The sequence below is a fragment of the Rhineura floridana genome, chromosome 1, assembly GCF_030035675.1.
Source record: "Rhineura floridana isolate rRhiFlo1 chromosome 1, rRhiFlo1.hap2, whole genome shotgun sequence".
Classification (NCBI taxonomy): domain Eukaryota; kingdom Metazoa; phylum Chordata; class Lepidosauria; order Squamata; family Rhineuridae; genus Rhineura; species Rhineura floridana.
Window position 1 is genome coordinate 173,165,518 of NC_084480.1, and position 24,660 is coordinate 173,190,177.

The 24,660-nt window shown below is 40.7% G+C and overlaps 1 protein-coding gene and 2 pseudogenes across 21 annotated transcripts in view; all 3 read right to left on the minus strand.

Moving 5' to 3' along the window:
• The window catches only part of LOC133364983 (protocadherin gamma-C3-like), a 303,611-nt gene that overhangs the window by 89,816 nt on the left and 189,135 nt on the right, over positions 1-24,660 (minus strand). Inside the window, exon 1 of one of the 21 annotated variants that reach the window (XM_061586185.1) lies at positions 10,951-13,781. The exons of the other annotated variants lie outside the window; for them this stretch is intronic. Coding sequence (XP_061442169.1) covers positions 10,951-13,371 — 2,421 coding nt within the window. The 5' untranslated portion in view covers positions 13,372-13,781. Of the gene's footprint in view, positions 1-10,950; positions 13,782-24,660 lie in introns of those variants that run through there. 21 annotated transcript variants of the gene reach the window in all.
• LOC133375568 (protocadherin gamma-B5-like) lies at positions 2,698-7,864 on the minus strand (annotated as a pseudogene).
• On the minus strand, positions 14,473-19,904 carry LOC133375569 (protocadherin gamma-A4-like; annotated as a pseudogene).

Here is a 24,660-nt window from a genome sequence, read left to right on the forward strand (position 1 = left end):
CTATCCACATACAGTTGCTGCAACATGGATACTGGATGGCATGTTATAAAGTATGGTGCAAGAGGGATCCAAAATCTTCCAATTCAAGGTTGGAAGTTGGATTGAGGCAGTTGCAGTTGCCACGTGGTGGGAATTAAGTGGAACTGGGTTATCTGAAGCAATCTCACACAGAATTTTCTTCCCAGATGCTTGAGCCAGTTAGATTTTCACACTTATCCAACCATGTTGCCTGTTGATCTATCTTACACTGGACTCTTTTACTAATTCCCCAGAAAAACATTCTGGTGAAATTCTTTCTCTCCCATCTAAACAGCAGAAAGGGAGTATATAAATGCAATAAATAAATAAATGAATGAATGAATGAATGAATAAATAAATAAATAAATAAAGCCATTTTTGCTCCCACTGTTGACTTCCACCAAAGCCTTTCCTAAGATCTTATCACTGCTTCTCAGACTTCTGAAGGTCTGTAATTAAGAACTCCAAAGCCACCAGAAGCCAGTGGCTTTGGAGTTCCACTATGTCTAGCAGTGACTATATTTCTCAGTTAAAAAAAAGCACTTTCTTTAATGTATACAAATCTGTATAAGCCTATGTCCAGAATTCAGGGATTGTAGAATATTTCATGCTCTTATCAATTCCAACAAGCCTCTTTACAGATGCAGATATATAAACATGAAGAGAAAACCACAGATATACATATGCTGTCATTTTGTTATGTGCCTTCAGTTACAGCTTATGGCAACCCTATGAATCATCGACCTCCAACAGCATCTGTCGTGAACCACCCTGTTCAGATCTTGTACGTTCAGGTCTGTGGCTTCCATTATGGAATCAATTCATCTCTTGTTTGACCTTTCTCTTTTTCTACTCCCTTCTGTTTTTCCCAGCATTATTATCTTTTCTAGTGAATGATGTCTTCTCACGATGTGTCCAAAGTATGATAACCTCAGTTTCATAATTTTAGCTTGTCATGATAGTTCTGGTTTAATCTGTTCTAACACCCAATTATTTTTCTTTTTCGCAGTCCATAGTATCCTCAAAGTTCTCCTCCAACACCACATTTCAAATGAGTTGATTTTTCTCTTACCCCCTTATTTCACTGTCCAACTTTCACATCCATACATAGAGATCGGGAATACCATGGTCTTAATGATCCTGACTTTACTGTTCAATGATACATCTTTGCATTTGATGACCTTTTCTAGTTCTCTCATAGCTGCCCTCCCCAGTCCTAACCTTCTTCTGATTTCTTGATTATTGTCTCCATTTTGGTTAATGACTGTGCCAAAGTATTGAGAATCTTTGACAAGTTCAATGTCCTTATTGTCAACTTTAAAGTTACATAAACCTTCTGTTGTCATTACTTTAGTCTTCTTGACATTCAGCTGTAGTCCTGCTTTTGTGCTTTCCTCTTTAACGTTCACCAGCATTTGTTGCAAATCCTTACTGGTTTCTAGAGTTTAATAAAAGAAGCTGTCTCATACCATCTAGCTTGGCATTGTCTTCAACTAACTGGCAATGGTTCTCCAGTATTTCAGACAAGTGTCTTTTCCAGTCTGACCTGGAGATGTCAAGGATTGAATGTGGTATCTTGTGCATACAAACCAAATGATCTATCATTAAGTCACAGCCCTCCCCCTAATTACTGTCAGGCCTGACCATGATTTAGCTACAACACAATTTTAACAAGCCCTAGAATATGTGGAGAGCACTTTTGAGTACATGCAGAGCAAACTACATATCTTTTATTGCTGACCCACTTTCACATGCCTGATGTTGGTGGGAAGCATAATAAAGCGGGAACCAGAATATTGTTTGGGTTGATGTAGTACTTGTGCTTGGGCCGGTGACTCCTTTTACTTTTTTTTAACAGCTGATTAACTCCCATATCATATTACAAACCATTCGTGAAACTAATTTTGGATAGCTTCAAAAGGGGGACTGCAATTGAACAAATAATGTTCCTGGTTTCATGAAACTAGTTTCACAGTTCTTTGATCATGTGAATGTTGAGACAGAGCCAGTAGGTGCACCCCCACCTCCATGTATAGAATGCACATATGGAAGAATAATTACTGAACACTCCTTGTATCAGGGGCACCAACATGATGCCTATGGGCACCAGTGTATCTGCCAATACCTCCTATGGTGCCTGTGAAAGTCTCTGTAAATACCTCTCAAAAATCCACAATATATGAGAGCTCTTCTTCCTCAGTTCCTGATTGCACAGGCTCAGCCTCTCCTACATTGAAGCCATTATGCCACACCCCACAGCAGCCGTTTTGTGACAGGTGCCCACAAAACTCTCTTAAAATTCCAAATGTGCCCACTGGATCAAAAAAGTTGGTGACCTCTGACTTTATAGTTACTATTAAAGGACATGCATAAATTGACTTGAATGTATCAGGTAGGGCATTATCCTATGCAAACATCACTCAAAGGGAATGGGAATTGAGCAAAAGCACTACTGTGCTTTTACATATCCTCCATTTGCAGGTGGAAAACGCCACTTCCCTAATGTATTACATTCTGTAAATTCACCCTGGTTCAATGACAAAATTTTGATTTCCTTTCACTTGGAGCTCAAAGATCAAATATTAAGGAAAGATGAGGCGGTCTCCTCAGCTCAAAGGCAAAATGCAACAAGAAAAGAATCTCACGTTCACATTTTTACTCTATTCCTGTTGAAGCTCATTAGAATTCCTCAAACACACTGGAATGAAATGTAGCTACCTCTTTCTTGGCTTGAGGTTTTATCCTGTACCCTGTTTGTAAAACGTGCTGCAGGAAATGTGAACATGGATAGATATCTCCTGCTAAAGAGCAAAATTGTTAGTCTCTGTTACTTCCTTTCCTTTAGTGTGGGGGCACTTACCCTGTGGAATTCCCTCCCCTTAAATATTAGACAGGTGCCATCTCTGTTATCTTTTTGGAACCTATTGAAGACCTTCCTCTTTCAACAAACCGTTTAAGTTGAGACCTTATCCCAGTCTGCTTCTGTGCTCAAATTGCTTTTTAATATGCTTTAAAATCTTATTTTTAAACAATATGTTTTTAACCTTTTTTTAAAATGTCTTCAAAGCTTTTAAAAATGTTTTTAAAGTTGTTCTGTTTTATTTTATTTTAATGTCTGTTTTTATGATGGTTTAAAGTGTTTTTAGTGCTTTTGTTTGCCGTCCTGGGCTCCTGCTGGGAGGAAGGGCGGGATATAAATCAAATAATAAATAAATAATAAATATGACGTGTGCCTTAGAAAAAGCATTAGGTTCAAAGCATTGAAATAATTTAAGTTTTCCTGATTGTTGAAGCTTCATTACGATGACCAGTATCACTGTCAGGAGGAACAAAAATGAGATCAAGGCTAAAGCCAGCACCAAGTAAAACTGGAGCTCAGAACAATGCTCTGGGTCACTGGATTGGTGACTTATTTCTGGAAGTGCCTCTTGGAAGTTCTCAGCAACCACAAGGTTCAGGATCACAGTGGCCGAGAGTGGAGACTTCCCATTGTCCTTAACCATGATGACCAGCTTATGTTTCACAACATCTTTCTCCAAAAGGGCTCGCGATGTCCTGATCTCTCTGGTGTGGAACCCAATGGTGAAGAGCGCTGGCTCAGTGGCCTGCGGCAGTCGGTAGGAGAGCCAGGCATTGTGCCCCGAGTCCGCATCCACGGCCACCACTTTGGTCACGAGGTAGCCTGGCTCTGCCGAGTGAGGAACCATCTCAAAAAAGGCAGACCCATCGGCACCTGGCAAAGGATACAGAACCCGAGGGCTGTTATCATTCTGATCCAAAATAAAAACCCAGACTGTGACATTGCTGCTGAGAGAGGGAGAGCCTCCATCTTGGGCCTTCACTTGAATCTGAAACTCCCTGAATTGCTCATAGTCAAAGGAGCGCTGCACATAGATAGTTCCAGTCTCAGAGTTCATGGAGACATAAGAGGAGAGAGGAAGCTCCTCAGTGTTGCTGCTGAGGATGGAGTAAGTGATATGAGAGTTGAGGCCCAGATCTGGGTCTAAGGCTTTGACGGCAAAAATGGAGGTCCCTGAGGGACTGTTTTCTGGCACAAAGACATTAAAGGTAGATTTACAGGCAGGAGGGTTGTCATTGATATCTGAAATCTGCAGTGAGATGGCTTTGTTTGAGAAGAGAGGTGTGCTTTTCTCTGTGGCTGTGACTGACTGTGACATAGTACTCAGGAGTTCTTTCTCTATCGAACGGGCTGGCTGTGAGGAGCTTGTAGTAATGTTTAGACGAGGAACCATTTTAAATGCTAAATTACCTTGCAAGTGGCATGTAATTTTTCCGTTTTCTCCAGAATCTCTATCCTTACATTGATCATTGCAATTACTGTCACAGCGACAAAGTCTTCAAGAATTGGACTTGATAAGGAGGCAAGTATCACTTTTGGTGCATTGTCATTCTCATCGAGAATCTGTTTTTCAATTTTACACTATGCCACCAATCCACCTCCATCTTTTCCTTCTATTGCTATGTTCTCCTCTCAGTTTCCTCAAAATGCAGGCCCTCTTTATTTGTCATTGTTCCATTTTATGTATCTAGCCTAAATTTCTAATAGACTTTTTCTTGGACTTTACTGAAACTAACTGATCTGACTATTTGAACCTTCATCACGGTCAGAGGCTACAAGTTGGAAGTATTGGCAACCCCACAGGGGCTGACCTCATAGACCTCTTGAGTAAAAACTGGTGGGTTGTCATTGACATCAGTGACATTAATCCATATCTGGGCAGTTCCAGTTTTTCTGGGTTCAGCCCCATCCAGGGCTGTAAGGATCAAGTGGAGTGGGGGCTCATTTTCCCGATCCAAAGATTTCTGCAGCACCAATTCTGCATATTTCTGTCCCTCCAGAGCATGTTTAACCTGATTAACTGGTAATTTTGGATTGAATTCCTCCCAATATCAGGATCTTCTGCTTTCCCAATATGAAATCTGGTACCTGGTAATGTGGATTCAATTATTTCAAGCCTGATATTGTCTTTTAAGAACTGAGGCATGTTATCGTTAATGTCCTGGATTGCTACAATTATATGAAAAATATTCAAAGGATTTTCAACCACAGCTTCAAAATTAATGAGGCAGTGTGTATTCTCCCTGCACTTTCCCTCACGATCTATCCTCTCATTCACATATAGATTTCCATTTTCTACACTGATAGTGAAATATGGCTTTTTACCTTCAGAAAGGATATGCAGGTTTCTTTTCTTCAGTTCTTTGGCATCCAGTCCCAAAACCTTGGCAAGATTTCCCACAAAAGATCCCTTTCGCATCTCCTCAGGGATGGAATAAGGAATTGACTCTGAGACAGCCCAGCAGAAGAAAGAAAACTGAAGAGGAACAAAATGTGGCTTCGGAATGCCTTGAAAAGTTCTCTATGGATCATTTCCATCCCTGTCCCCTTTCTCCTGCTTGCTTTGGTCAGAATATACCAGAATACAGAAATATATAGTTCTGAAGAGTAAATTGTTTCCATTTTTTCTGTTTCCTTGAATCATATTTGTTTCCTCTTCTTAAACGCAGCAGGCAAGCCTTTGTAGTCTACTGTTTTGTGAACTGCAGCTGGTAAGGAGCTATCCAACAGGGTGCATCAGTGGATCCCTAACTCCTCTGTGGTTCCCACATTGGCCAACAGTGGCACTGTGAGTTTCAATGGAAGAACTGCAAGACAATCAGCTCTAAGAAGTCACTCTCATAGGACCAATTCACATGGGAGCTAAAGTTCGGATTAAAGACACAGCTTTTGCCACTGCGATAGATTTTCAAGGTTCACCCTACCTTCCAATCTGCTATTTTCCATTCACATAGTTGGTGTTCCTCTGCAAAGGTTTAGTATCGCTGTTTCCTTGTGGCCCTGCCCCCAAATTTACATGTTTACTCCCTCCAGCGTATTGCTAATGGACAAGGGGAGGTTTTTTTTGTTTAATTGTTTCTTGTCAATTGCACGCTGAAGCTGTAATGGGGAATTTTATATATCCACACATATAATCATAGATATTAAGAAGGTATATGTTTTAGAATCACAAGGAATTAAGCATAGGCCCGCAGGCCTGTTGAGACCCTAAGATTCAGTCTCACAGAGAACCCTAAAAATCCATAGGCCTCAGAATCAGACCTGTGAGCAAGGGCCTATGGAAGCAGGCAAAGTAAACTCAGTTTGAACTCTTGTTTTCTTGCCAGAACTCGTCCAGTGTGTGACTGACATTTATTAATTAGTGTATTGTTTAAACCCAATCAGCATTTAACCTGCTTAAGCTGTGATTGATATATTATACTGTTTTGATCCTGGGAAATCGTTTCTTGTGTAGAGCAAGGACGTCGACTAGGGGAAAAACCTTGTAACAAGTATCAAAGTTTTAATGAGAGAAATGTTGAGATTTAACAATGATTTCTAAAATAACAGAGTATGTTAAATTGTAATACAACTTTATAAGTGTGTTTTCATGGAGAAAAAAGTACTCTGAGGTGGCCTGCCTCTTCTATTCCTCTGAGGCTGAGAGACACTAGTTAGCCAGAATCACCCAGTGCCTTCCTAGACTGTGTGGTCTTCAAACGTAGCTCAGTATTTTAAACATAATCCTCTCTCATAAATTATGTATTTTATAAGCTAGGAGTGGGATTTCTAAGAACATATAAGACCCCTATAGCTATTAAAAACTGTGATGCTCGTGAGATTTCAGCTACTGAGCTGAGGTAGAACCCAAGCAGGTGTACCTGAGTCAGCCTGACCGATAAGAAACAATGGATGTACCGGGTTTGTTTGAAGGCACATTCACAATAGTAACTGGTTTCAACTGGCCTGAAAGAGCATTAGTCAAGGGGATGGCAGAACAATGGTGATATTAGTAAGATAGACAGAATATTGGAATCAGCAGTGGAATTACCTGATGCTTTCTGATTGGTTTGGAACAATTGCAGGAAAGAGGAAATGTAATGTTTGGTGAACTAATGTCACATGCTGCATCTGTACTGCTTAAAAGAGCTTGCACGCAGTGCCTCAGTGCACTCTCTCCTGGATGTCTCAGGAGGACTGACCTTGCATATGCCTGTAAAGAATAAAGGCCTACCTTTTTGCTTCAAGCCTGTGTCTTCAAATTTCAAGGACCCCCAGCAAAAGATCCCATAGGAGAAAATTCTCCATCAGCCAGGAGAGCGTGGGGGTGAAATTGACACAAAAAAAATCTTTTCTGTCAGTTTCATTTCCTCCTGACATATTTATAGTAAAATTCCCCTTTTAAAATTAAGTATGTATGAGATGCAATTTTTAAAGAGTGTGTGTGTGTGTGTGTGTGTGCCTTCTGTCACATCGCCGGTAATTGGGCGATACGATATGGGGGGAGTACATAGACCAGCCTGCAAAGGACTGTTCAGAGGAATTCTAAATACCGTGGAAACAGAGTACATAGCTAAATAACGTGGAAACAGAGTGCATTGCTGGTTTCAAGGAGTGAGGGAAGGAACTTAATGGGGGGGGAGGCAGGCTAGAGTGACCGGAAGTGGCTGGTTAAACTGATTGAAACAAAACGGAATTCATGGAGGGTTTAGTGGGTGGAGAAAGGGGAGTATATGAAAGTGATGATCCACCTACCCAGCAAAAAAACATTTGCGCAAAGTGCCTACATAGGAGGCAGCTAAGTGGAGATGGTTTTTCCTTCACTTTCTGCATTTTCAGTGGATTGGTTTAATATGGATTTAAAGGGGAAAGCAGCGACATACCTTCACCTTGCCTGCAATGTCATGTGAACCCTGCAAATTAAAGTAGCACCAATCTCACAGTAAGTTGCGGTGTGAACAGGCCCCTAGACTTTTACTTTTATCGGTATACCCAAGTATGTAACATTTCGAGACAGTATTAAAATTCTTCCCTCCTAAAAACAGACATTTGAAATATATGGTATGAAATACATCCTTTTTCTCTGCATATAAATATTTTGACAGCACATTTGGATACTAAAAGAAATTGACTTATGTATTACAGTATTGCCATACTACATTTTTCTTGACTATGTTGATTACAGTTTCTCCACAAAATGTCGCCCACAGATCATTTTCAACAAAATCACTTGAAAGGCATAAAATATTTATATTTTGCTTTGACTGAACTTCTGAAGTTTGTCCCTTATATTCACACTTTTATCATTTATAACTTTAAAATAACTGTGTATATATATATATAAGGAAAGGATCACTTTCTTTGCAGATTTCAGTCCTAATGTGCAGTATAACAACATAAATGCTTAGTCCTTGCACCTGAAAAGACTCTGTCTCTTGTTGCATTGTTTAGTTTTGATTGACAGTGACACTCAGAGACTCAGTCAGAAATTGCACATGATCCCTATCCTGTTTGAGAGCTCATTTTCATGACATAGTTAGTTGTGCTGATGTCTTTGCTTCTAATTCTGATGTTAAATGTAACAGTCACGTAATTGTGTCACAATTATAAAATTTCTACAAGGCAAATAAGAGGAACAGAAGATGAGATTGTCTGTGCTAGCTTAGGTTTGATGCTGCCTCTAATGCATGGAATAGGGGATAGGTGTAGTAAGGGTCTAAGAGATTTGATATTTTGCTGCCATGAAAGGAAAACAGCTTACAGATAACAACAGAGAGGTAACAACTTATAAATAATGAAGACACAATGATTTCTCACTACAGTACAATTTCACTATTTACTGAAAATCTGTCAGAGTATATATTGGTTGTAACATAGCTCATGTAATTGGGAAAAAAAAGTGCAACTAAAGTTAAATCAGTAGATTTACAAGAAAAATGCATGTTGAAATCATTCCAAAGGCAGAACAGTGTAAATTATTGAATAAATACTCCTACTGGGAGGAAGGGGGGGATATAAATTTAATAAATAAATAAATAAATAAATATCAAGTAGCAACTGCATCCATTACCTAGCCTTATATCCCATACACTGAGCTCTGCAATTATTTCCCATTTTCTATACACAAAGCTTTTCAGTGACATACAAATATGGTGGGATAATATAATAATTAAATACACTACCAACAGATTAATCTCAATTTGAGCTGTCCAGGTTAAACTACTGCTGTGTGTTCTACACAGGTCTGCCTTTGAAAATGTTCAGAAACTTCAACTGGGTTCACTGCTTCAATGCAACAGTGAGGGTTTCCACTGCAGGGATCTCATAATACCAATATTGGATCTCTGTTTGCTTCTGGTCTTAATTCATAGTGCTAGTATTAGGCGTTAAAGTCCTAAACAGCTGTTAATACTTTAAGGATCTTAATACTTTAAGGGCCACCTTCTTCTACCTTGCTTTACTAGATTGCCAGCTGAGGGCCTGTTCCCTATCACCTGCCTTCCCAGGTTTGGTGAGCGGTCACACAGAGAAGGGCTTTTTCAGCTGTAGCAGCAGCGCATTGGAACTCCTTTCCCTAGGAGATTAGTCTGTCTTCCTTTTTCCTGGACTTTGGATGCTGTTTCATAGGGCATTGGGGAAAGATGGCTAGTTTCTAACCTGCTGTTTTGTTTCCAGCTCTTATGGTGTTTGGTTAATTAGTTTGAGTAAGTCTTTGAATATTTTTATTGGGTTGTTTTTGTCTGTATCTTTTTTAAAACTTCCTTAGATATTTTTAAGTGAGAAATTACATTATACATTTTAAAGATAAAAATAAAATAGAGACAAATGTATCAAAGGATATGCCACTAAAATGTCATACTTTCTCCACAGCTGTCAATTATAAAATAGGATCCAACACATCTTCTAATGAAGGTCCAAACATTATGCACAATAAATAAATAAAGGTTAAATATTGCATTATTATAATATTTATCAGTGGTACAAATATAATCTAAATATGTGGCTAAATACAATCTATACAGAATTAGTAAAAGGCTTTATGGAAATTGCTGCCACTCTACAAAAGGGCAGAATAATTAAAAAAAAAAAAACATTAGAGAGATCTGAAATAGTTTCGTTCTAAAACATAAGAAAAATTCAGGACAAAATTCATCCCCATGAGGGAGCAACTGCAGATGAAGAAAGAAATAAGCAGTATGCACCCACAGCAGCATGCTGGCCATTACTTTTGATGGGAAGTCCATACACATCTCCCTTATACTTTTTCATCCTAGTCCAGAGCACGGGAAACTTGAAGGCTGGATTATGGGAGAAGAGAGAGGGCAGGAGAAGGCAAAGCCATGCAGAAATCTTCTATTAAAAATAATGGTCATTTGTGTGCACCTGAGCATTTGGTGGGAAAGAGATTAATCCTGAATATAATAGTATTTTCATTATTTTTAAATTTAATTTGGAAAGAACTCTAACTATTGGTGTCCAGTATGTCTTCACACTACTTCTAGAAACCTCAATAAAGCACATGCTTACACACATCATTACTTTGAGGGTGGTATTTCATGCTAACTCTACTCAGAGTAGACCCATTGAATTTAATATATAACTAACAGGCTCATTAATTTTAATAGGTCTATTCTGAGTAGGCCTTAGTTGACTACAACCTGAATGGTTAAGATACACAGGCTGCAATCTTATAACATTTACTCAGGAGTAAGTCTTACTAAATTGCACTTACTTTTGAGTTGATATGCAGGGATTCCCACTATTAACTTCCAACCCCACAAACTCACCACAGCAGGTTTAGTAGTCCAACTGAACAGAGCAGAGTTAGTTGGTCCCAATGGCTAGACATTCTCAGCCTCACCACTTTAGCATTTAGCCTTAAAACAATCACAAAGCAGAATAGAGTCCTTCATGACAGACCCAATAAGTACTGCTGAAGTATTCATTTCCAGTTTTACTTTAAGGCCTATTTATTCTCCAATCAACATATAACTCTGACAGATGGCACTGCTCTGTAGACTTAATACTTCAGTATCAGTTATGGTTAAATATCATGCAATGTGCAATGCAAATAATTCCAGAAGAAACCCTACCTTTTCAGCATTTGCCATTTCTGAAATTATATTGCTTCCTCCATTGCCTGTAAAAGGCACACCAGATTTCTCATCACAAACAATGTGGCCTGCAACCTGAAGATTAGGTGTCAGAAAAGTCAACTCATTCTTCCTGGACTCTGAAGACAGGCAAAGCTGGTAGGAATAAGGCAAAGTCCCATCTTCAAAGTTTGGTGGAAATATGGCACCATTTTTGGAATGGGGAACAGGGACAAAGCACTGTAGGAATCTGGGATTCCCTGATTGACAGAGCTTCATTGTAACAGCCAGAATAACAGTCAAGAGGAATAAGAAGGAGATCAAAGCTAAGGCCAGCACCAGGTAGAACTGTAGGTCAGACTGATACTCTGAGCTGCTCGGTTGGCTTTTCATTTCAGGAAGGGCCTCCTGAAAGTTCTCAGCAAACACTAGGTTCAGAGTAATGGTGGCTGAGAGAGACGGATGCCCATTATCCTTCACCATGATGATTAGTGTGTGTTTCATGGCATCTCTATCTATAGAGGCTCTTGCTGTTCTGATCTCACCATTATGAGAACCAATTGTGAAGAGTGATGGCTCAGTGGCCTGAGTCAGATGGTAGGACAGCCAGGCATTGTGCCCAGAATCAGCATCCACAGCTACCACTTTTGTTACTAAATAATCTGCCTCAGCTGAACGAGGCACCATCTCGAACAAGGCTGAGCCCTTGGCTTCTTGTGAAGGGGACAGGATATGAGGGCTGTTATCATTCCGATCGAGAATAAACACCCTCACTGTGACATTGCTGCTGAGAGGGAGAGAGCCGCCATCTTGGGCCTTCACTTCCAGTTGGAACTCTCTGAATTGTTCATAGTCAAAGGATCTCTGGGCATAGATTGTGCCAGTCTCAGAATTAATGGAGATATAGGAGGAGATGGGAAGCTCCTCAATGTTGCTGTTGAGGATGGAGTAGGTGATCCGTGAGTTCTGCTCCACATCTGGATCAGAAGCTTTGACACTGAAAATGGAGGCACCAGAAGGATTGTTTTCTGGCACATAGATGCTGTAGGAAGATTTCTCAAAAGTAGGGGCATTATCATTGATATCAGAAATCTGTAGTGAGATTGTTTTGTGTGTGGAAAGAGGTAGGGTTCCTTTGTCAGTGGCTGCGATTGTGATATTATACACAGGAGTTCTTTCTCGGTCTAGGAGATTGTCTGTCTGGAGCTTGAAATAATTGTTAGAAGAGGGGAGAATTTTGAAGGGTAAATCGTCTTGTAAATAGCAAGTAACCTTTCCATTATCACCACTATCTTGGTCATTTACATTAATTAGAGCGATCACTGTTCCAGGTAAAGAATCTTCAGGAACTGAACTAAACATGGAGGCTAAAGTTACTTCTGGAGCGTTATCATTCTCATCCAGAACCCTTACCTCAATATTGCAATGCGTCACTAATCCACCACCATCTTTTGCAGCAACTGTCATTGTATATTCTTCCATTTTCTCAAAGTCCAATGGCTCTGTAAGAGTGATTGTGCCACTAACTGGATCCAGCCTGAATTTCTGCTGGGCAGTTGCTGGTATGTTGCTGAATTCGTATCTGATTTGGGCATTTGTTCCTTCATCTTTATCAGAGGCTACAACCTGGAGCACAAGGGACCCAATAGGAGCATTTTCCCTCAAACTGAACTTGTAGACCTGTTGAGTGAAAACTGGTGGGTTGTCATTGGCATCAGTGACATTAATTCGAATCTGGGCAGTCCCAGTTTTTCTTGGTTCACCCCCATCCAAGGCTGTAAGAATTAAATGAATGGTCTGTTCACTTTCCCGATCAAGCAGTTTCTGGAGCACCAATTCTGCATATTTATTTCCATCTTTTGTCTCCCTAACTTCCAAAGTGAAATATTTATTGGAGCCTAGCTGGTAGTCCTGTAGAGAATTCATCCCAATATCAGGATCTTCTGCTTTCCCAAGGAGAAAACGGGTTCCTGGCAGGGTTAGTTCACTTGTCTCCAACTTGATATTGCTATTGAGGAATTGGGGTGCATTATCATTAACATCCTGGATTTCTACTGTTACATGGAAAATATTCAGAGGGTTTTCCACTACAGCTTCTAAATTAGCATAGCAAAGTGGATTTTTGCCACATATTGCCTCCCTATCAATCCTGTCATTTACATAGAGGTTTCCATTCTCTGCATTGATATTGAAATGCTGCATTTTAGCCACAGACACAGCATGCAGATTACGATATTTTAATTCTTTGGTACTCAGTCCCAACTCCTTGGCGAGGTTCCCCACAATCGAACCCTTTGGCATCTCCTCAGGGGTTAAATAATGAACCTGCTCTGAGGCAGTCTGAGAGATAAAAGACAACAGTGAGAGAAGCAGTACTTGCCTTGTGAGAGCCCTGCCATTGCCCTTGTGCCTTCTGTCCATCTGCCTGGCTACCTCAAAAATAGTCTGCCTCCTCTTCTCAGATTGCTATCAAATTGTCATGAAGGTGGAGGAAATATCCGTGAGGAAGGATAAACTGCCTGTTTTCTTATATCTGTACAAACCAACACAGCTTTTTTCTTCTCTGCAAGAGTGCCCTGTCTTTGTACTCTTCAATTTTCCTGATCTGTATAGCAGTGATGGGAGTTACTGCAATGTAAGATGCATCAATGGATCTCCAGCCTCTCTCTGGCTGTCATACTGGCCAACACTGACACTTAGAGGCTCAGTCAGAGAACTGCAAGAAAGACCATCTTGCTCAATTCTTTTTTAAAAAAGAGATGAATGAATGTACATTTTCCATACTGTGTATTTTTATTGTAGCTAATTGCAATTGGAGTATTTCAGAAAGTTTTCCCTTGCTTTTTCTTTATTTTGTGGAATGATACCTCCATTCATGTTGGTGGCTTTTTGTATAATACTGTAAAAATTCAATTTCTCTTATATGAAGATGATAATCATCTTCAGTTTTCTGGGGGGGAGAATACGGTGCCTTTATTAATAATATATATGATACCCAGTTTTACTGCAGAATCTTCTAGCACATTACCAGTTATAAGCACCAAATTAAACTCTTCCCTAACATGTTACAGATCTGTGTTGCACAAATAAAAAAAGGTAAAGGTGTCCCCGCACTTATAGAGCAAGTCGTTTCCGACTCTTAGGGTGATGTCTTGCGACGTTTACTAGGCAGACCGTATATATGGGGTGGGATTGCCAGTTCCGTCCCCGGCCTTTCTTTACCCCCCAGCATATGCCGGGTACTCATTTTACCAACCACGGATGGATGGAAGGCTGAGTGGACCTCGACCCCTTTTACCGGAGATTCAACTTCCTCCTTCCGTTGGAATCGAACTCCGTCCGTGAGCAGAGCTTCAGCTGCATTACTGCCGCTTACCACTCTGCGCCACGGAGGGCCGTTGGCACAAATAAACCATATCATTAATTTGAAGCAGAATACTGAATCCTGTCATGGGAAACAGTGTAGGGTAGTCCATGGTCCGTGAGTATGAGGTAGTCTATTATCTGAGAGTTCCCTTACACTCAGTCCTTGCTGATTATTGGTAATATTTCCAAAGAGCCTTTGTCCATTTCCTTAGGAAAGGAGTGGTGAATCTTCATGATAATGGCTTGCCAAAAGTCAACAGAGAAAAGAGACAGGCTACTTTTAGCAGCCCTAATGGCATCTTGATGCATCTTATAGCATGCTGCAATGGAGGAGTCACAATGAACATCTGAAGTAAACTTTGAATGCTGTCAAGAAAGGAAACAGAAGTGCTTTCTAGATATCACTGTCTCAAGATTCAGATTTAGTCTAGGTACATCACTGTGACAAGCTCTTTCTATGTCTGGGTTTCACAGCCTCGATTTGTAAACTTTCACATGACCGCTGCCTCCAGATACTAGTTTAAAAGAGTGAATGTTGCTCTTGAATCATAGGAGAGGAAAAGTTAGAGTAGTGCCATCATGACTGGCAGGTTCTGAAGAATCTTACTAATATAGAAGTTAAGCAAAAATGGAGATAGCACGGCTTCCTTTAGTTCTCAGGCTGAAAATTAAGCATTCATATTGCTGGGAATGGACTGCCTTCAAGTCGATTCCAACTTATGGTAACCCTATGAATAGGGTTTTCATGGTAAGCGGTATTCAGAGGGGGTTTACCATTGCCTTCCTCTGAAGCTGAGAGGTAGTGACTGGCCCAAGGTCACCCAGTGAACTTCATGGCTATGTAGGGATTCGAACCCTGATCTCCCAGGTCATAGTCCAACACTCTAACTACTATGCCACAAATAGTCCACTAAAAATGAGGCAGTCCTTTGGATATTGTCAAAAGCCAAGGAGAATCAGCAAGGAGGTATTTCCCCTGCCAACCGTGATTTGTCACAAAGCCAGTGTCAGCCACAAACCTAAGTGATATGGATTAACGCATGTTTCCTTACAACTGGGCTGCATTGAAAAAACAAGAAAAATTGTCCTTGCATTTACTGGAGAAGTAAACGGGGAGTGGCAGCTTTTCATGCGAGTGACTCCAACACCTTGTCTGACTTGGAATGACACACGTATTTTTTAAAAATTGTCTTTGACTGCTCTTTTGTGCAAATCTGGTATACTGAAAAACTTGTATAAAAAATAATTAAAAAAATATGCACACATAATAAATACTTTTGCGGATTCCCATAATGGACCTCAGGTTTCCTGGCTTGGAGCCACACACATACATTTTTAAAAATTGTTTTTGACTGCTGTTTTGCATAAATCAGAGAGACTGAGAAAATTGTATTTCAAATATATATATATATATATATTAAAGGTAAACAATTACCTCCATGCATGCCCACAATGAATCTCAGGTTTCTGGAGTTATGGTGGGTGGGTAAGTACTAACTGAATAGAGGGGACAACAACGCACAGTGAGAATACTTCCCGGCATGCACCAGCCACTATTGTGGATGGTAAACACTGAGAAAGTTTTCAGAGCCATAAAACTGAAAGTGCTCATGTGTGGACAAATGCGCAGAAATGCACACGTGGAAACAACAACCTATGTAAACATTAACACCCTAGTGTGGGCATAGCCCATGTGAGAAAGCTAAAACATTTAGCTAGAACATTTTCCTGGGAAATGTTTCATGCAGGGAAACCTGGATCGGAGTTACAACCATATACTCAACCACTTCCTCAAGAAAAAGAAAAGAACAGTTAGATACTAGTCTGTAACTGGCAGAGTCATTGTGGCATAAAGATTACATCTAAATGGGAAGTTGGAAAACTGCTTCCTTAAGAGGAGACAGAAACCTTGCCTTTCCCAGTGATGCACTGATGACCCATATGAATAAAATGGGTCAGTCAATCCTTGCCTAACTTGATTAGCTGAGATGCGCATCGTCACCCATAGACTAAGCCTCCTGTGGTGTTTTTGATGGATTTTGTGTGTTTTTATATTATTATATATTTTACATTTTTTATTTCTGTATCTCTATTGTTTACAGTGCTGGAAATTCTTGGGAACAGAAGGTGTGAGATATAAATTATAACTACGTAAATGTTCTCAAGGGTGACGAAATCAAATGGAGCCAGACAAAAATAATAAAGGTGAAATTCTGGTTCTATTATGGCCTATAAATAGGACCAATGTGAGTGATTTTGTTAGCAGATTTTCTTTCAGCAATGGCGTGGTGGTCTTTAAGTAGTACCTCCCTCTGGGTGGGGGGATAAAATGTGCTGTACCTTCCTGCTCATGTCAATTCAAATGGTGGTTGTGCCATGCTCAGTCCTATTCAACAAGAGCCTGACATTCTTTATAAAGGTTTCTAACTCCAGCTTAAATTGAGTGAGGTTCATGGCTCTCACAGCTCCTCTAGGGAGATTCTAATTCACATTACACAGGTGTTTTTTTAAGCACACAAATAAAAGGATGATAAAGAGGCAATTATATATACAGATATATAAACAGGCAAATATATATACCTTGAGCTAAAGGAAGACAACTATATCAGGGTACACATTAAAAAAAAAGACTAAGGGTGCAATCAAAACTTCCCTCTCCCATTGCTGGGACTTTGCTGCGTAGCAGGAACACTGCTGGATTCATAGCCCTGCTGTGGCAGAGGGTGGGGGCCCAGGATGATCGGGTCCAATGCTGTTGTGTGATGGCAGTGAGACTGGCTCAGGATCCAGCAGACCCTGGGCCAGCTCAGCCCCGCCCCCGCCCCCAGAATACCCCGGTTCAGGGCTTTCCACTGGCTCCTGCACATTAAGCAGGTGGAAAGGGAGATGAGTGCCAACAGAGCAGTGTTTGGCTGCATCACTCTGCCAGTGGCAGCCAGTGGGAGGCCAGTTAAGCCAGGAAAGCTGGACGGAACTACACCTCTGTCTAATCCAACCCCCTGCCCCAGCCCAGTGTAACGGAAGTTTGGATTCCTCTGAGTATCATCAGTGGTCTATTAAAACACTGGCTTAATACATCTTCAGGTTCGCAGAACGATAAACAATATAAATATCATTAATATCTAACTGGAAATACAAAGCCAAAAGACTTCAATTTGTCAGTGACACTTCACCTGTATATTGGCTGAATCCTTGTTATTGCTATTATGATCTTCATTAATGAGGAAGGGATCCTTTATCTCACAGGGTTGCTGACAGGTTAGAGTACATTTCCCTTTTGGAAAGCCAAAATTGCTCTTCCTAGAGTCTGTTGTCAGAGACACCTCCTGACAGTAGGAGTGCAGAAAAGCTCGGACTCCATCAATTCCCACGAACTGTGAGACAGGAACACCACTGAAATTCACACTCCCAGACTCAAATAGCAGAGAATTTCTCCATCTGTGCAGCCTGATGGCCAACAACACAAGAAGGAACATGAAGAACAAGCAGGAGACAAAGGCTACCCCAATCACCAGGTAGAAGGTGAGGTCTGATGGGGGATCTACAGGAGCTGAGATGCTGCTCAGATCTGAGAGGATTGCAGGGATGGTGTCAGCCAGCACCACAGTGACTGTGACTGAGGCGGAGAGAGGTGGCTGCCCATTGTCCTTCACTAAAACCACCAAGCTTTGCTTAAGAGCATCTTTCTCCAAAAAGAAACGGGCTGTCCTGATCTCTCCAGTGTGGAGCCCCAGAGTGAAGAGCCCGGGCTCTGTGGCCTTGATCAGCTGGTAGGAGAGCCAGGCATTCTGCCCAGAGTCCACATCCACTGCCACCACCTTGGTGACCAGGTAGCCTGGCTCAGAGGAGCGAGGGGCCAGCTCTATCCCTGTGGAGCCATCGGTGGGAGGGGAGGGGTACAAGATTTCTGGAGCATTGTCATTCTGATCCAGGATGAAGAGAGTCACTGAGACATTGGAGCTGAGTGGTGGGGAGCCTCCATCTTAGGCCTTGACAAGGTACCGAATCTCTTGAATCTCTTCATAATCAAAAGAGAGCAGGCCATAGACAACTCCTGTCTCAGAATTAATAGAGAGAAAGGATGATACAGGGAAGACACTGATGTTTTGCTCAATGATGGAATAAGTTATTCTGGAGTTCTCTCCACAGTCTGGATCATTTGCCTTCAGGGAAAATATAGAGCCCCCTCTAGGGTTATTCTCCATTAAATAAGAAGTATAAACTGATTGCAGGAAGTGGGGAGGGCTGTCGTTTATGTCTAAAATCTCAAGTGGAATAACTACAGATGTGGAAAGTGGAGGAGTCCCATGATCTCTGACTGTGACAGTGAAGTTGTAGGCTGCCACCTCCTCCCTGTCTAGGGCTTTTGTTGTCACCAAGCTGTAATAATTACCATAGGATTTTGTCAGTTGGAAAGGGAGGTTACTGGGAATAGAACATGTGACTTCTGCATTCTCTGCTGAATCTTCATCTTGTACATGGAGAAGAGTTATTATAGTTGCTGCTGGAGAATCCTCAGGGATGGAGCTGAGAAGTGATGTTATTGTAAGTTTTGGCACATTATCATTCACATCAGTAACAAATATCATTAAAGTAGATCTGTCCAGTAGACCTCCACCATCATGGACTTGGAGATCAATTTCATGAACCACTGAGTCCTCATAGTCTAAGCTTCTTACAAGAGTTATCTCCCCTGTGTTTGCATTCAAGTGGAATATTTCTGAAGCTTTTTCTGTTATTTTTGCAAATGAATACTTCAGATCTTTGTTGGTCCCTTCATCCAGGTCAGTGGCTTTTAATGTAACCACAATGGTCCCTATGGGTAAATCCTCCCTAGCATTCACTTCATAGATGTGTTGGCTAAAAATTGGTGAATTGTCATTAGCATCCAGGACTATAATGAAAAGCTGTGCAGTACCACTCCTGACAGGATCACCACCATCATATGCGGTGAAGATAAGATCGTGAACTGCTTCTTTTTCACGGTCCAGAGGTTTTTCCAACATTATTGTTGTATATTGTTTGCCCTTAACTGATGTTTGCAGAATCAGAGAGAAATAGCTATTGTTGCTGAGTTTGTACCCCTGCAGAGAATTGTTTCCTAAATCAGCATCTTGAGCTTCCAAGAGGGGAAATTGGGACCCCAATGCTGCATTCTCACTTATATTTATTACTAGTTTCTCTGACTGGAAGGTGGGGGCATGATCATTAACATCTGTGATTTCCACTTCAACTCCATAAATTTTCATTGAATCCCCAACTATAATCTCAAAATTCAAGATACACTTTTCTAGCTGACCACAGATCTTTTCTCTGTCTATCCTCTCTGTGGTGTGCAAATGGCCACTTTTATAATTCAAAGCAAAATACTGAGTCCTACCTGGGGAAACAATGTGAATTCCACGGTCTGAGAGCTCTTTGGCATCTAGTCCGAGATCCTTTGCAATATTCCCCACTAAAAAGCCTTTCTCAGTTTCCTCAGAAATGGAGTACTGGATCTGCCTGGTAACAGCTTGGCAGATGTTAGCAAACAGAAAGAACAAGACAACTCCTCTTTTGCAAACTGGGAGACATTTTGCTGTTGCCATTCCTGGTCTGATAAGAAGCCACTGAGAAGATCTGTCATTCAGGATATGTTGCCAGAAAGTGTCTTGCAGCTGAGATTCCCAATGCAAAATGTTCAATAGGTCTCTGATCTCTCAGAATTTTCTGCTCTGAAGCTGCTGATCTGGGAAGGCTGAATTTCTCACTGCATTTCTTAGTCTGAGTGAACAGCGACACTCAGAGTCTCAGCTAGTAACTGCACACACTCTCATTTATGTTTGGATTCTCATGGTATATCTGATTCCATTTATCTTTTAAAAAATCTAGTGTTAAATATTAAAATGCAAACAAAATAATTACTAAGTTTAATTTTGTCCATAAACTTCATTCTCATAATTCCTTGCTGTTATAATATATATCATTCATTTATCTGTTAATACATGCTACAAACTTAATTCTGCTTACCATAAAACACTAAGTTATCAGCGGTAAGTAAGTTTATACTTATAAGTGTAGAAGCAGATGCTTATTCTCTACAAAAAAGCCTCAATAACCAACAAGTCAGTTAAACCTATCTTGATAAAACTGTGTTTTCTAAACAGTTGTAACATAAGCAACTCCAATGGGTTTTCCTATGTTGCTTGGTATATTCCTCATAAAACATTATGAGGAAAAAACCCTTGTGTATTTGTAAAATAATTTAAAGTAAAAATATCTGAAACATTTTTTTACAAAAAATGCAAAACAATTAAAGCTTAATAAAAATTTTTCTTAAAATATATTATGAAAATAGCCTTGTAGCAAAAGTTGTAAGATGTTTGTCTTATCAACATTTCCAGAATGCAGGTGCTCAGAACAGAACAGAAGTTTTTCTCATTCTGAAGATAAGGTACATTTTCCGTTTACCGCTTAGCTTGCAGTTGCTTGCAGTTCTTCTCAGTTTTGTATCATCAGGGAATCTGATGAATGTCCCCTTTTTTCTCTCTGTCTATTCTCTGAGAGGAAGATGTTAAGCTCTCTGCAGCTTCTGTGTAGGTGGCACATAAAAGTCTATTGATTCTATGACAGACTCTACCTTCTGCTTGCTGGTGCCAGAGAAATGTCCTTGTGTGGCACTTACTTCCTTGTGGCCAGAGCAGGAACCAAGTACCAGGGCAGGACCAATACGAGTAGTTGCTCTTCCAGTGACAGGCATGTTATTGGATCCAGCAGGATAAAATAGGTTTGTTGGACATCAGGGCTGAGTACCTTATATCTGAGCTCATATGCTCCAGTAGTAGGAGTCAAAGGACTGCTAAATTAGACTCCTATAATTGATAGATCCTCCATGGCGCAGAGTGTTAAGCGGCAGTAACGCAGCCGAAAGCTCTGCTCACGGCTGGAGTTTGATTCCAATGGAAGGAGGAAATCGAATCTCCGGTAAAAGGGGTCGAGGTCCACTCAGCCTTCCATCCATCCGTGGTTGGTAAAATGAGTACCCAGCATACGCTTGGGGGTAAAGAAAGGCCGGGGAAGGAACTGGCAATCCCACCCCATATATACGGTCTGCCTAGTAAACGTCGCAAGACGTCACCCTAAGAGTCGGAAACGACTTGCACTATAAGTGCGGGGACATCTTTACCTTTTAATTAAGTAATATACAAATATCTTAATAAAAATAAATACATTATGATAATAATGTTATGAAGTCCAGGAATTGACAACAATACAAAGACAAAGGAAGAGAGGTGTTAACGAGAAATTAAAAGTATCTATCTGAAAGGGATTTTATGATTCCTTAGAAAATAACTAATGTAATTTGCTTTCAGTTTGTACACATTAATGATAATAGCTCCTACTATTGTTCTGTATAATAGCCCAGAAGACCCTAAACCCACCCTGGAGATATATATCCTACTCAAAACATATTTGCTTGGAAATATATTCCATTGAAACTGGCGCCCCATTGAATGGAAATTACATTCCCAAGGGATCACAACCAGAGCACTGTCTGACTTCAAGATGCTCATTGGTTTTTTCTCTGCCAATCTATCTCATAGCAACACTCAACAAACTCATGCACACAAATCCATTTACATAAAAATAATAATAATATAAGATGAGCCCTGAGGGATCAGACCAAAGAACTATCTAGTCCAGCATCCCGCCTCCCACAGTAGACAACCAGATGCCTCTCAAAAGACTGGCTCTTGGACCACAGCAATCAGCATTCAGAGACATACTGCCTCTGGGACAACAGGTAATATAGTCATGATGACTAGTAGCCACTGATAGCCTTATCCGTCATGAACCTGCCTAGTCCCCTTTTAAAGCCATTCAAATTGGTGGCCACTACTACATTTTGTGATAGTGAAATCCATAGTTTAACTATGCATTGTATAAAGACATACTTCATTTTATCTAATTTGAATCTTCCAATGGTCAGCTTCATCCAATAGCCCCAGGTTCCAGTATTTTGAGAGAGAGAAACCTCCCTCTATTGACTTTTGCCAGACCATGCTTACTTTTGTACAGCTCTATTATGTCCCCCTTTGCCCTTTTTTTGGAACGAAATATCCCTTTTCTGCACTTCTTGCATTTCATACACATTCTGTCTATGGCATTCCTCCACAGTAGACCCACACATTACAAAAGATCTATTAGAAATATATAGGAAAAATTCTTCAGTTAAGTTGATCACAATAGGATAAACAAAGGGCTTATCCACATGGGTGCATTACTTCATACCAAAGACACTGTTTTCACCTCTGTTTTCTATTTGTACTGTCCACAGTAAGAACTCCATGCCAGCTGAAAACATGGCATTTTCTATTCACAGTGAAGGGAAGGATCAATCACGCAGTTTCGTAATGACCATGCCCTCTAATTTAACATTTACACACACTCTGGTTGCTTGGCAACTGAGCATGCTCAGTTTGTTCTACTAGCTGCAGTAGGTTCCATATAAAAACAACAATAATCGGAAGTGTGAATATTTGTATTAGAGAACCTGTGTGGTGTAGTGGTTATGGTGTTGGACTATGACCTGGGAGACAAGGGTTCAAATCCCCACATAGCCATGAAGCTCACTGGGTGACCTTGGGCCAGTCACTGCCTCTCAGCCTCAGAGGAAGGTAATGGTAAACTCCCTCTGAATACCGCTTACCATGAAAACCCAATTCATAGGGTTGCCCATAAGTAGGAAACGACTTGAACGCAGTCCATTTCCATTTTTTTTTTACGATACAGCTGAAATACATATCTTTGTTTGAGCAGCATTAAGCTTTTGTGGACAAGTTAGGGGAAAAAGAAAAATAACTGCACCATTTGCAGCAACATAAAAAGGCTAGCAGAATGGAAGAGAGCAGCTGGAAGTTGCTTGTCAACCCACAGGAAATGAAATGAAAGAAAGGAAGAGGAGATAGTGAGCCTGGAGAGGGGAACAATAGACACACCCACCTAAAAGCATCGGAGCAAAGCATCTGCAAGGAGGAATGCAGTGCAGTGGAGATGGTTTTTCCTCCACTTTTCATATTACCAGCAGATTGGGATAGTATGGATTTACAGGGGGAAAACTGTGTGATAGCTTCTGTTTGCCAGTAACGTCATGTGAACCATGCGAATTAAAAAGAGATGTAGCACCACAGACACAGTAAACAACCATGTAGATGGGCCTAAATTCCACTTTGTGTTAGTAAAAAAGTACAAATATATCTATCTATGAGGAGCTCAAAAATAACTATACATTGATAGTGAAATAATAATCAAAAGAAGACTGAAGGCTCAAATGCTCTGCCCTCTAATGTTTCATTTACAATTACTAGACAGTAGATGTAAATCTAATTATTCTTGAGATGAAGACTCACCTGGTCATCAACTTCTCCCTCAGGCTTTAAGCTGTTTCTCCCATTGCAATTTGAAGTCAAATTGTCAGAGACTTTCTCTACAATCTGAACAGCTGCTGCTATTAATGTAATTTCATTTTTTCCATTTAATAAATCATGCATTTAGGTAGACGATGAACAAAAGATATTATTAATTGTTCATAACACCTACAAGGAACAACATCACAGTTTCTAAATGCAAAGCTTACCTGCTCATCAACCTCCACTTCAGCACTGGCATTCTCAAAATTGCTATCCACAAGTACCACCTGAGAGCTATCATTGCATAGCAAGTTTTCTGTAACCTGGATATTGGGTTTCTGAAACGAGAGTTCATCTTTCCTCAACTCTGAGGATAGGCAGAGTTGGTAGGAATAAGGTAAAGTTCCTTCCTCATAGTTTGGTGGAAATATGACATGTGCCTTAGAAAAAGCATTAGGTTCAAAGCATTGAAATAATTTGGGATTTCCTGATTGTCGAAGCTTCATTACAATGACCAGTATCACTGTCAGGAGGAATAAAAATGACATCAAGGCTATAGCCAGCACCAAGTAAAACTGGAGGTCAGAATGTTGCTCTAAGTTACTGGATTGGTTATTCATTTCCGGAAGTGCCTCTTGGAAGTTCTCAGCAACCACAAGGTTCAGGATCACAGTGGCCGAGAGTGGAGACTTCCCATTGTCCTTAACCAAGATGACCAGCTTATGTTTCACAACATCTTTCTCCAAAAGGGCTCGCGATGTCCTGATCTCTCCGGTGTGGGACCCAATAGTGAAGAGCGCTGGCTCAGTGGCCTGCAGCAGTCGGTAGGAGAGCCAGGCATTGTGCCCCGAGTCCGCATCCACGGCCACCACTTTGGTCACGAGGTAGCCTGGCTCTGCCGAGTGAGGAACCATCTCAAAAAAGGCAGACCCATCGGCACCTGGCAAAGGATATA